At 39.9% G+C, this 13586-nt stretch overlaps 1 protein-coding gene across 1 annotated transcript; it reads left to right on the top strand.

Annotated features, from left to right (window-relative positions):
- Positions 1 to 9972: 9972 nt before the first annotated feature.
- LOC136885572 (THAP domain-containing protein 1 B-like) lies at positions 9973 to 13586 on the top strand. Its single transcript, XM_068230395.1, has 4 exons — positions 9973 to 10082; positions 10201 to 10481; positions 12946 to 13288; positions 13400 to 13586. Exons 1-3 carry the CDS (start codon positions 10012 to 10014, stop codon positions 13050 to 13052), a joined length of 459 nt encoding a protein of 152 aa, XP_068086496.1. The 5' UTR covers positions 9973 to 10011; the 3' UTR covers positions 13053 to 13288; positions 13400 to 13586.

Here is a 13586-nt window from a genome sequence, read left to right as displayed (position 1 = left end):
AAAGTTCAGAACCTCTGGGGCCCCTTTTATTCGCCTCTTACGACTTGCAGAGGGTATCATGGGTGTTATTCTATCGCCCCCACCCACAGGGGGAAGGGCAAATATAGTTCCTTTCCTTTCCACTTCATCCAGTCTCTCCACCGTTCCTCATCCACCGTCGTGTTCCAGTCCAAGTTCCATTGGCTTGCGCTGTTCTTCACAGACTCCATCCATTGTAATCTTAGTCTCCCTAGTCTTCTGCCTTTCCAGTGCTTGTCTTGGCAGTCTTCCTTGTTCCTCGACATGTCCAATCTATCTCAACCTGTTCTGTTCCAGTTTATCATTCACTAGTGTGAGTTGTATTTTGATGTTTATGGATCTGCAAACTCTTGAGTTACTCCATAGGCCTACAGTGATCAATGGGTAAACATTGGAGTGGAGAGATTCATCCCAAATCTATGTAAAGTTTTGTAAAGTGTGTTCCTGTGCCTTGTTACCTGTGAAAGAGAAGACTAAATTTAGAGGAAATTGCCTGCGCTTAAGAATCAATGGTATGAGCTTATCAGAATTTCTGCATGAACAATAATTTTGTCCAGCTTTACCACAGTCAAACTTGTCCCACCATTTATATGTAGATTTCTGATTTCTTCCCTCTGAAACTCCTTCCAACGTTAAATTAAATCCAAATAATAATACGTTGTATAGTAACTTGATCAACAACAGACAGTAACCGGTCTATAGCATTGCAAGCCTCAACAGTATGGCAGTCATGCGTGTACGTTGGCTTCAGCTCTGGCTGCACATTGCTCTCTGCTTGTTGGCTGGTACAGACGATGTTGCTGGTATGGTGTTGGGCACAAATCTTGACCTCAGTGAGCAAATTCATTGCGATATGAGTCGCCATCTCTATCTTATTCTGTGTTTGTTGGCAGTCATCTACAGCGAAACTTCAGACACATAATTTTCTTTAAAAAGTACCAAATTCCTGGTTCTGCGAGTTTTGCTTTATTTTACTTGTAAAGGAGAGGCAACAACATATATCTAGTGCGAATTTCAGCTGTTGAAACAGTCTCATTTTTTCATGATCACTGTGAATGGCAGATGGAATAAGGGCTTTATATTTTTTGTGCATTTATCTCTTTTCATACATCATTTCTCCTTATCTTCTGTACCATACTCCTGTTTGTACTCTACTCTCATCTCTCTGAGTCATTGTCAATGTTTCTGCTGCATATAGGTAAGTAATATCTCTTGTACATTACTTCTTTAGCCTTATTCCACCTTAATCTCTATACCTGGTGGTATAAGGCACTCCCCAGTTATACCCTTCTACTAATTTCCATTCCCAGTCTCCCATTTCCTGTCAGTTCACTTCCCAAATATCTGAAGTGTTATATTTGGACCTTTATGTTTTCTTATATATATCAATGATATGTGTAAAGAATTGGTTGGTAGAACACTTCAGATATTTGGCATTGTATAAGGAATGTTGTAGTTGCGTGCAAACACAAGTTGGCAGGACAAGTTGGTTCAATAACTAGTGGGCTGAGACAGGGAAGTGTTCTATCACCAATCCTGTTTACAATAGTAATGGATGACATCATGAGAACAGCAAAAGCAGCATATGGAGGAAGAGAAATGAACATGATGTTATTTGCAGATGATATTGTGATTTGGGGAGAAGACGACAGGAAGGTTCAAGAACAGTTGAATGTGGTGAATGGGAAGATCAAAGAATGTGGATTGAAAATAAGTGTAGAAAAGAGTAAAACTCTTGTTATGACTAGAGGGGAGAAAGAAGGGAAAGGTCAGATTAGACTTGCAGACAAGCCCCTGGAAGTAGTGGAAACGTTTAAATACCTGGGGAGTGAATTAATGGAGAATGCTCGACTGGATGCTGAGATTAGTAAAAGGATTCAAGCTGGAAGTTGTTTCTATCATAGTGTAAGAAACAGGTTACGGGACAAAGATGTGCCAACGGAAGCAAAGGATACTATGTACAAGATGTATTACGTACCCATAACAACTTACAGAGCAGAAACTTGGACAATGACAAAGAAGGATGAGAGTCGAATACAGGCAGCCGAAATGAAGTTCTTGAGGAGTATGATACAGAAGAGTAGAAGAGACAAAATAAGGAAAGAGAAAATCTGGGAAGAAATTGGAGTGGAAACAATGAATGATAGAGAAGAGCCAACTAAGATGGTTTGGGCACATAAAGAGAATGAGCGACGAAAGAATGCCAAAAAAAGGTGATGGAAATGCAAATCCAAGGAAGGAGAGGCCATGGACGACCACGATTGAGATGGAAGGATACCATCCAACGCAGCATTATAGAAAGAAACCTGGACTGGGACACAATGTTGGAGGAGGAGTGGTGGAAAGACCGAAGTAAGTGGAGAGGAACCATATTTGCCCCTACCCGGCTACAGCTGGATAAAGGGAAACGATGATGATGACGATGTATAAAGAATCAGAGATAAGGATTTTTGCAGATGATGTTATTCTGTACAGAGTAATAAATAGGTTACAAGATTGTGAGCAACTGTAAAATGACCTTGATAGTGTTGTGAGATGGACAGTAGGCACTGGTATGATGATAAACGGGGTTAAAATTCAGGTTGTAATGGCTCCATTCGTAGGCAATGCAAATCCCATGGTGTTCCTCACATAGGTGTACTAACCACAGGGACTCGTACTATTCCGTGGTGTTTTTCACATAATGGGTACAAATCACAGGCAATGAAGACCATCGCTGTCGCTCATATAGTGATACTAATCACAGGCAATGTAAACCTGTGATGTTCCACATGTAGTGGTACTAATTACAGGTACTGGAAATCCACAGTGAACCGCTCTCTGCTGCTACTAATCACAAACCTATTGTGTACCTAACATAGTGGTATTACTTACAAGTTAAGGCGACCCGTGGTGTTCCCTACGTGATGGTACTAATCACAAGTAGTTTCATGGTTCTGATACAATCATCCCTTGGTTGCCCCTTTCAGTTCCCTCTTACAACAGGCAGGAGATACCGTTAGTGTATTCTTTATATGCGTCCCCTACCCACAGGGGTGTTTTACTTTAATGATCAAAATCAATCAGGCTATTTTCCAGTGATTACAGAAAGCGCCTGCTTTCAAGCAGTGATTTTACATACTCAGCAGCAAATAATAATACTAATAATTACCCAACAGTCGTCAAACCTGAAATACTCTATGCCAGTGGGACCTTAAACCTCAATTATAAAGGGGATCTTGAAAATATCAAGAAATCTGAAAGGAAAATCATCCAAAAAATACTTGGCCCAAAACTTACAGATGAAGGATATCATCTACAGTCACACAAGATCACAGAAAAATACTCAAACACTGAAATAGATTTCTGTAAACGACGATTGAAATTTTATGTAGATATTATGAGGCTAGATGACAACTGACTAACAAAGAAAATATTGATGTACGACAATGGTTTGGATCAAACAAGTCCAAACTGATCTCAGTAACGCCATCATCCTACAGATATCGAAGACCGAAAAACTTTCAGACATAATATCTACATTTGGAAATTTGCTTCAGAAGATAAGTCCAGCAGATCTAGGAGAAAATGGGCTGACGAACGTCGAGCTAAACATAGCAACATGATGAAAGAATTCTGGAAAAACAAGAAAAACAACAACAAATAATCATAATTTGCTTTATGTGATCCTTTATGGGCCAAAACAAACTAACTAAATAAATAATAATATGAGAGCGTTAGTTACCTGTGTGATTGGACGGAGTGACTGTGAGTAGGTCAAGAATGCTTTTATGAGGTCGAAGAGGCCAGTATCAACAGCTCGCTGTGGTTGAACGAGGTCGTATAATAGGGCTATGTGAAGTTAGATTTTCTTTCTACGCTATTGCAGAACGACTTAGCAGGATGTCTCTACTGTGCATGTGTGCTGGCAGCAGTGGTCATGAGAAGGTACGCTCAGAAGAAGACCGGGCTCCGGACATCCCCATCGCACCACCAAGAGGGAGGACTGCCGTATGGTTGTGGTGCAGCAGACTGTGTGTGCAGCAGCAATTAGAGTGGCAGTTGGCACCACAGTGATGCAACAAACTGTTCAAAATCAGTTACTTGATGATGCTTGTTGTTTAAAGGGGCTTAACATCAAAGGTCATCGGCCCGCACAGTATATGGTATCCCAAACTGCTTACTTGCAGCTGTTATGTTAACCCAGTTGAATTGTCTGAGGATCATGGTTCTTGTAAGTCTTTGCATGTGGATCTCGTTTGTAAGTTCTTGGCACGGTGAACCTATTCACCCCAAACACACCTACAAAATTTACAAATTGAGATTAACTGAAATTCTAAAATCCCTGATAGATGCACAATATTACCTATTTCACACTAATTTTGGGATATATTTTGAATACAAAATATTCATAAATTCTAGCTGGAAGGCTTGGAGCCTCCTAAAGCAGTTGGGGAGATCACCTCACATTCCACAGCCCAAATCTGCTGTATCACCTAATCAAGTTGTCAAATGGATTGCTGGATTATCTAAAAGGAAACCCAAGAAAGAACTCAATCGGTTAGAGTGGATCGGGGGGAGATGCCTATCGGGGGCAGGTGCCTACAGCTTCGTAGTTCCGTCGGGTACCACCAGATCGAAACACCAACTTGTCTCGCGCTTGTTGGCTGCTGTTGGCCATTGAGTCCAATGCGTATAACGCTGTGTGAACAGTTTTTCTGCTCCGTTATCAAGAAATTCAAGGTAAGAACTTAAGATGATGCCTTGTTAATAACGCACTGTTGTTTGAAAGTGCTTATCAGCCTATATATAAAGTAGGATATGCAGATATTATTATGTGTTGGGCATGGTGGATCCTTTGCAATGTAGGTTGTTAAATTCACTTACTCCGAAGCTGCCATAATGTTCACGTTGCGGAAAGTGGCATCTCACCCTGACCCTCGGTAGAGATGCCACTTTTTCTTTGGTGTAAGATGCCGAATTTGATTCTTTAGATATAACATTTTCTTTTCGTAGGAACATCCCAAGAACATATATAAGGACATCAAACTGTGACAGGAATGAGAGAGATTATTCAGATAGCAGAGGATGTGCTCCTCTCTCCGAGAAAAACAACAACAGACTTGAAGATCCAGCGGAATCAGCGATTGAAAATGAGACAAAGCCAGGAACACCCTTCGAAGCAATTTCTGCCATACCTATCTTGGATATGTTACCTAAGCGCAGAAAGAAATCAGCTGCAGTTCTCACAGAAGAACATTGAATAGACGATGCAAGAGCTCGATGAGAGAAAATTAAGGCCAAGAAATTCACTACGAGACAGTCTGCTAGACTAAGCAGGTCAGAGAATGACAGTGACTTTTGTGCCCTCAATTATTCTGGCAAAAATGGACCACAGGTAGACTGGATTCAGTGCATTGTTTGTGATAAATGGTTACATGAAACCTGTACAGATTCAGAAAGCATGTGCAGGAACTGTGCTAAAGAACTTTAATACAAGAGTCATTAATACAGCTGATTTCATGTGGTTACAATAAGATTGTATGTGTTTAATATTTTATAATCATAATATATATGCTTTATGAATTGTATTTAGATGATTTGTCCCATGAATGACATAAAACTAGTAGTCAAACTCATCCAGATGTAATTGCCATCTTACCCCGATGCTCTGGATGAGATGACTAAATACATGCCTTTATAAATAAATGTCTAAAACATAAAATTATTGATGATTGGCATTGCCAACAGATCTATACATAGAAAACACTCGGCAAAATATACTTATTTTTTGTCTGACTCAAACTCTCAATTTTTAAGTAAATTTTTGTCCTCAAAACACTAAGCTGGCCATCCTCCCCTAATCTACTCTAATAAGAAATGAACTAACCTTCATGAAAAGACAAAATATTGGTTCATCAAATATTTCTGCCTCTTTCACTGAAAGATAACAAAGAACTGCAAATCACCTGGTTGCGATGGCATTCACCCTGAATTCCTCAAACATTGTGGGAAGAGCACATGGAAATGGTTGTCACAGTTTTTCTCAAATATTCTGATTACAGGCAAACTTCCACCAGAGTTCAAATGAACCAAAGGCTATTCTGAAACCAGGTAAACCTTCTGATTGTCCTGAAAGTTACTGTCCAATTGCTCTAATGAGTGTTTGTTACAAACTTTTGGAACAGCTCATCTACAATAGAATAAGCCCTCTAATTTTATGATCACTCCCAGCAGAACAAGCCGGTGTTAGACCTAACTATAGTTGTGAAGACCAAGTTCTTGCATTAAAAACCTACACTGAAGCAGGTTTTGAAAAACGACTGCAGAGTGGTGCAGTGTTCATAGACCATACAGCCGCTTATGATACGGTTTGGAGAGAGGGAGTTGTGTATAAGTTTCTTACACTTGTTAGATGCAGGGTAATGTCACAACTCATAAACAACATGCTATCAGATAGAATGATCCAGGTAGTTATGGGTAACAAACATTGTAAAGTTAAAAAGCTCAACAATGGTCTCCCTCAAGGATCTGTGCTCTCTCCATTGCTGTTTACTATGTACATTACCGGGCGAGTTGGCCGTGCGCGTAGAGGCGCGCGGCTGTGAGCTTGCATCCGGGAGATAGTAGGTTCGAATCCCACTATCGGCAGCCCTGAAAATGGTTTTCCGTGGTTTCCCATTTTCACACCAGGCAAATGCTGGGGCTGTACCTTAATTAAGGCCACGGCCGCTTCCTTCCAACTCCTAGGCCTTTCCTATCCCATCGTCGCCATAAGACCTATCTGTGTCGGTGCGACGTAAAGCCCCTAGCAAAAAAAAAAAAAAAAAAAAAAAACTATGTACATTGCCGATATACCTGGCACTACATCACGCAATTTTGCTTATATGGACTACCTAGCAATAGTTACTCAGCAATCCAATGTGAATGAGATAGAAGCAATTCTAATAGGAGATCTTGACATTTTAAGCGAGTACTTTGATAAATGGTGTTTGATACCTAGCACCAGTAAAACAGAAACCTGTCTCTTTCACCTTAATAACAGGCAGGCAAACATTACTTTGAATGTTTCCCTCGACAACTCTCCCCTACCACACAATCGTAACCCCAAGTACCTTGGAGTAACTCTTGATTGGACACTATCCTTCAGGAAACATTTATTAATACCGCTGCTAAACTGAAGACCAGGAACAATATCATTCAGAAATTTGCAGGTTCTACATGGGGAGCATCAGCATCCACTCTTAACCCGCGAGTGGTCGCTAGCCGAAATGTAACATGAGTGGTCGCGCGTGAGACTTTCTCTCACATTAAAATAAATATGACATTTTTCACAGTTTTGTGGGGGGGCGTAAGGCTGAAATTTACTACTGAAATGAAATGCAAGATCTACCTTATATATTTTACATAAAAATGAAATAAAGAAAATGAAATGGCGTATGGCTTTTAGTGCCGGGAGTGTCCGAGGTCACTTCAGCTCGCCAGGTGCAGGTCTTTTGATTTGACTCCCGTAGGCGACCTGCGCACCGTGATGAGGATGAAATGATGATGAAGACGACACATACACCCAGCTCCCATGCCAGTGAAATGAATCAATTATGGTTAAAATTCCCGACCCTGCTGGGAATCGAACCTGGGACCCCTGTGATCAAACGCCAGCACGCTAACCATTTAGTTATGGAGCCGTAAATAAAAATGAAATGATTAGCTGTTTATTAAAGACAAAAAATTGCTACTTAAAATAACATATGCAATGTACATAAAAATAACTTCTGTCCTGAAGTTGTAAAAAAAAAAAAAATCTCACACATACATTACATCTAGTAATATTTACGTAAAAAGCAAAGTTTCTGAACACAATAACATTTTCAAAAACAAGAAGTGCTCATTATACAAATACTAACGCGTACAACAGGAGTAAGTTTTCCGCTCCACTTCAACATAACACCAACGCCATTAGTCGCGCGATGAAAGAAACTCTCACGCAGCGCGCACGGACATATAGGAACCTTTGTTCTGACTAGGAGAAGGGGTGCTTACCCTTCAAATGTGAATCGCTCCACTCACGACAGTTATAAACTCAGCTAGAAGAGGGAACAGTCACCTACCTTTCATCACTGTGAAGTAATATCCCAACAAAAAATAATGTGACAGAAAATCTCATATAGCGACCACTCGCGAGTTAAGTCGTCAGCATTGGGACTGGTATACTCTACTGCCGAGTATTGTTCTTCTGTTTGGCTGAATGGCCCTTATGTTAAGAATACTGATGTTGTTCTGAATCAGATGATGCGCATTGTCAGCAGCGCAGCCAGATCTACTCCTCGTTTTTGTTTGCCAATCTTGAGCCACATAACACCTCCAAGAATACGCAGGCAAAACAACCTAATACGCAAGTTCAAGAATCCAAGTCTTCCCATTCATGAAGACATGGTTGTTAGGTATGGATGCCTGAAATCAAGATCTCTGCCTATTCAGACTGCAACACAGCTCCAGATGAATGGCAGATCCTCTTTAATCTTCAACATCCACCACCTGGTTTTAATCTCCCCAGAAGAACTTGGGTTCTTCTCAACAGAGTCTGTACCAATCATGGACGATGTGGGTCATTGTTGTATAAGTGGGGTATGCGCTTCTGCCCTGAGTGCGAATGTGGTGAGAAGAAACTGACCATTCTTCATATTGTCATTGAATGTCCAAGGAGGTCATATTACGGTCAGCTGAAGGAGTTTGTTTGTACTTCTGACGGGGTTGTACATTGGTTGGACAGTTTAGATTTGCTTTTGTGAACTGTTTTTGAGATTGATTGATTGATTGTTTAAAGTGTTATATTGTTTGTTATATTTTTGAATGTTTGTATGTAGAGTTATGTGCTAGCCATAGGCTAAATAAAATAAATAATTGTGATTTCGGAGAATCTAACAATTTCTGAGATTCAGACAAAGTTATTTCACATCCACATTTTGGCACAGTAATACAAATGGCGGGAAAATATGCGTTTTCATGGCAGGCAATGATATTTACTGGATTCCAAGGAGAAGATATATTATAATTGTATATTCCTTGAAGTCTGGCAAAAATAGTAATTTTTACTCATCAAAAAGTAAAGTAAACTTGATCACATTATGAACCTATTCACCGCAGTGATCCTATTCACACCATTTTACGGTACGTTCTGTAGGAGAGAGTATTTTCCAAGGCTTGCGAAATTATGACAGAGAAAACCCAAAAAGGCTGGCGTCCATATTTTTCTGTGTAAACTTGCAAAGGAGCCTTTTTTTCATTGAAGATTTGAGATTCAAGTTCGCTCTACCTTATACAGACCAATGGAAGAAACTCTTGGATGAAAGATTGGCTAAAAGGAATGATATTTGTCCTGAATTCTATTTAACTGAAGCAATGACGAATAGAACTTGGACCAATACAAACCAAGATCTCCGACATTTTATCAATTCTATGGCAATTCATGGATACCACTATAAACTCGGCAAAACTAGGATCTTTCATGAACCTGACGATAGTTGTGTGTGTGTGTGTGTGTATATATACTAAAAAAAAATACTGTGTGATTTGACTTGTCCTCGTTACCATGTTGTGGAATGCTCTAAGCACAAATTGTGTGCTCTATTAAATTAAATTAATGAAATGAAGAGGCGTGTTGCACAGTGTTAGCTATAAATTATAAATTTCCTGCAATAATTCTTGTTCATTTTTTCCGTACAAAATTCAAACGCGCTTGTCATTCCAAATACAGTTCGGAGGTTTTCTGAAGGATCGCAGAAGCTTCGATTGAAAGTCCCGTTCACAGCGCTAATTATTGTACAGCATAATAATCAGATATGGATTGGCTGGACCATACAAAGTGATTGTGTCCCATGTAGCTGAGCAATTTAGAAGAGCATTAATAATCGAAGCTGAGGAATGTTGCAAGCGCAACACGTCCGCCATGTTTTCTACAGGTTGATGGAGAGTATCGGAGAGTATGACCTCGTCAGCTGTTAGTTGTCAACAGAGATGCCTACTTCATGTTCTGCATATAATTGCATGAATAGAGCGGATAAAACAAGACATATATCATATTACAAGTGAGTAGAACTGTTCCTTATTCGTAATAAAATTAACATCTATTCCATATTTGTTTAAAATTGTAAAATGCAGCATCTCCCCATGTCCTAACCGTTAACCCTTCGTAAATTTTTCCAGTTTTCCCTTACAAGATACTGAATTAACGAAAAAGTGGGTTGCTAATATGAAGAGAAAGGACTGGTATCCAACTAAAAATAGTCGTCTGTGTTCGGAGCACTTCGAAACAAAGTTCATGTATTATACAAATGATCAAAGGCGCCTCCTGAGAAATGCGGTGCCCACCGTTTTTTCATTTTCTCAATATATACGAAAGAAAGTGATCAAACGGGCACCAGCCAGAAAACGTCGCCTCGAGGAGACTGAGTCTGCTGAAATTTCTGATCCAGCTATTCAGCCAGGTAAGTCGCATTTCAGAGACTAGCAAAATAAACTGTGATCAATTTAATGTCTAACCAGACATTCTTAAACAGCATTATTTTGTAATATAATACAAATAGATGTGAGGACTTGACCACCACATGTCAGTGATTAGGGAGTATCAACTAAGAGGTTAGATTAGCCTGCCACTGGGCGAGTTGGTCGTGCGGTTAGAGGCGCGCAGCTGTGAGCTCTCATCTTGGAGATAGAGAGAGTTGGAACCCTACTGTCGGCAGCCCTAAAAATGGTTTTACGTGGTTTCCCATTTTCACACCAGGCGAATGCTGGGGCTGTACCTTAATTAAGGCCACGGCCGCTTCCTTCCCATTCGTAGTCCTTTCCTGTCCCATCATCGCCATAAGACCTATCTGTGTCGGTGCAACGTAAAGCAAAAAAAAAAAAATATAAAGAATAGGTAGCCTGTCAGTGTTAAAAAAAAAAAAGTAGCAATACTTCCTTAACTCGTACTTCTGACTTAATTATACAGATTAACAGAATGCTGGTATTTTAGTACCTTTTGCTTCCACATCCTTGTAGAAAGACACTGCAGGCCACTGCTAGAGGAGTAATATAGTTTTTCTTTTTATAGGTTGATCTGCTAAAATGAAATGCAATCTTTCAAGTTTAGTGTTTTCTTTGGTTGAAGGACGAGTTGGCCGTGCGGTTAGAGACGCGCAGCTGTGAGCTTGCATCCGGGAGATAGTGGGTTCGAACACCAATGTCAGTCAATCAATCACTGCTCTTCTGCATTTAGAGCAGTCTTGGCATAGTGATCCTATTCTCCTCAAACACACCTACAAAAGCTCTGAAGATGATTTTCTGTGGTTTCCCATTTTCACACCAGGCAGATGCTGAGGCTGTACCTTAATTAAGGCCACGGCCGCTTTCTTCCCACTCCTAGCCCTCTCCTATCCCATCGTCGCCATAAAACTTATCTGTGTCAGTGCAACGTAAAATAAATTGTGTTGTTGGTTGGAATCAAACCTGTGATCATGGGTCGGACACCACCACTGATCTCCCGAGGAATCTAATAAACCAGTGAAAGATGGGTACGACTGTTGGTAATGCTGTAACATTCAAAATTTTAATTTAATAATAATAATAATAATAATAATAATAATAATAATGGTGCAAGGCATCTGTATGGGCTCGGTGATGGCCTAATGAGGATGAAATGAATGGCGAAGACGTGATAAACGCCCAGTCCCCCACGCCCAGAGAATTAAGGGTATGATGGGGGTTGATTCTGATAATTGAATCAGGCCCATTGGACCAAAGGCAAGCTTTCTATGCATTTCCCCACAAAGCCGGACTTTAATTTGCTAAACCTTAGGCTACCATGTCCACAGATCAGGTGTTGAGTATTGACAGTAGCAAAGGTCAGGGCAGTACAATACAATACAATGGATTTATTTTGTCTGGCAAGATTAAGGCCATTAGGCCCTCTCTTCCATCTAACCAGAAAATACAGTATCTACATGTGCAAAATTGAAATAAATACACTTACAATTGAAACATCTTGCAACTGCTTAACAATACAATATTATGAAAGAAATAAAAATAGGAGAATGATGATGATGATGAAGATGGAGATGATTATTTACACAATTATGACATGATTAGCTAATTTCTATTAACCTTGGTAATGACAGTGGAATTATATAAAGTCTATAGTTTGAGGAAAGCTAGATCTTCAATATTTCATTAACATTACTTAGTAGGTAGCGGTGACAAAGTTGCCTAAAACTAGGAGGTGAGGCTCCTCTGACAGACACCGGTAGTGTATTCCATTGTCGTGCTGAAGAAATAACAGATGAATTTGTGTATCGTGTGGTGCGGTGAGGTGGAATAGATAAGAGAGTATCAGATTTTGACCTTGTTCCAAAACTGTGATTGGATGAGAGGTGGTGATATTGACTGTACAATTAGGGAGGAGAGTATTCAATGAAGAAGGCATAAAGCATGAAGATTATGACGCTGTTTGAGTTTTAGCCAACCGAGTTCATCGTAGGCAGGTGTAACACGGTAACATGTAACATGGTAGGTTGTGTAGCAGCCTCGACAACACAACATGCTATTGGCTGCAGCTCAAAACATTTAGGGCAATTGTAAAGGGGTAACTTAAGTCTAATGGTAGCCCACGTCTTCATCCCAGCATGCGCTACTACTAAATTGGTTTACTTAACGTCAGAAATTTCATTTTTGTGGTCCGTATTGAATCGAGATTCACAAAGTAATGAAACAAGATATTAGATATTGAATAGGTGGAACCTAATATCTTGTTTCATTACTTTGTGAACTTGGTTTACCGCGCACAATAAAAACGCAACTAAATGCAACCTGTAAGGGAAACAGTGTACCTCTTCATGGCTAGTCTTTATAGAGGAAGTTGATAGGTAAGTGAAATTTGAATAAATGAGAGTGATAGTTAATTTATTGTTCTAGGTCCGAGTGGCGATCACATTGACCATGACCATCGCTACTGTCTTCCTAGTCCAGATAAAATGAAGCTGCTGTATATGATAAGATCACGGAAGAAAATCCTTCTCTAAAGGAAAATGTGAAATTGTGCAATGAAAGGTACAAATTGTTGCTAATTATGAAAGGTGATAGCTGGATTAAACAGAAGGCTTTGAGATTCAGCGTATGACCTTTTATGCAAGAACAGCTTTTCAGTAATACTGAAAGAGCTTCTGAAACTTCAGACCAAGGGGACTGTAGATCAATATCCTGACCTTGTAAAGAAGTTGGCACTCGCCCTGAATTTTTATTCAGCACAAGTCTATAGGTAAGTTTTTAATTTCTCATATATCTTCAGTATATTCCTGCTCTGGAAATATGATTACATTATTACAACAAATTTTGGCCTATCTTAAGTTTTAAAAACTGTATGTTTCAGGTGTGTGAGTTTATTTCTACGGCTTCCACATCCAAGGACGTAACATCAATGGGCTACTGCAGTAGATGGAAATTGCCAGGCTGAATGGTTCAGACGGTTGAGGCGCTGGCCTTCTGACCCCAACTTGGCAGGTTCGATCCTGGGTCAGTCCGGTGGTATTCGAAAGTGCTCAAATACGTCAGCCTCA

Source organism: Anabrus simplex, chromosome 14 (assembly GCF_040414725.1).
Source record: "Anabrus simplex isolate iqAnaSimp1 chromosome 14, ASM4041472v1, whole genome shotgun sequence".
Lineage (NCBI taxonomy): Eukaryota > Metazoa > Arthropoda > Insecta > Orthoptera > Tettigoniidae > Anabrus > Anabrus simplex.
Note: the sequence above shows the minus strand (reverse complement) of the source record. Positions and strands in the feature narration are given on the sequence as shown.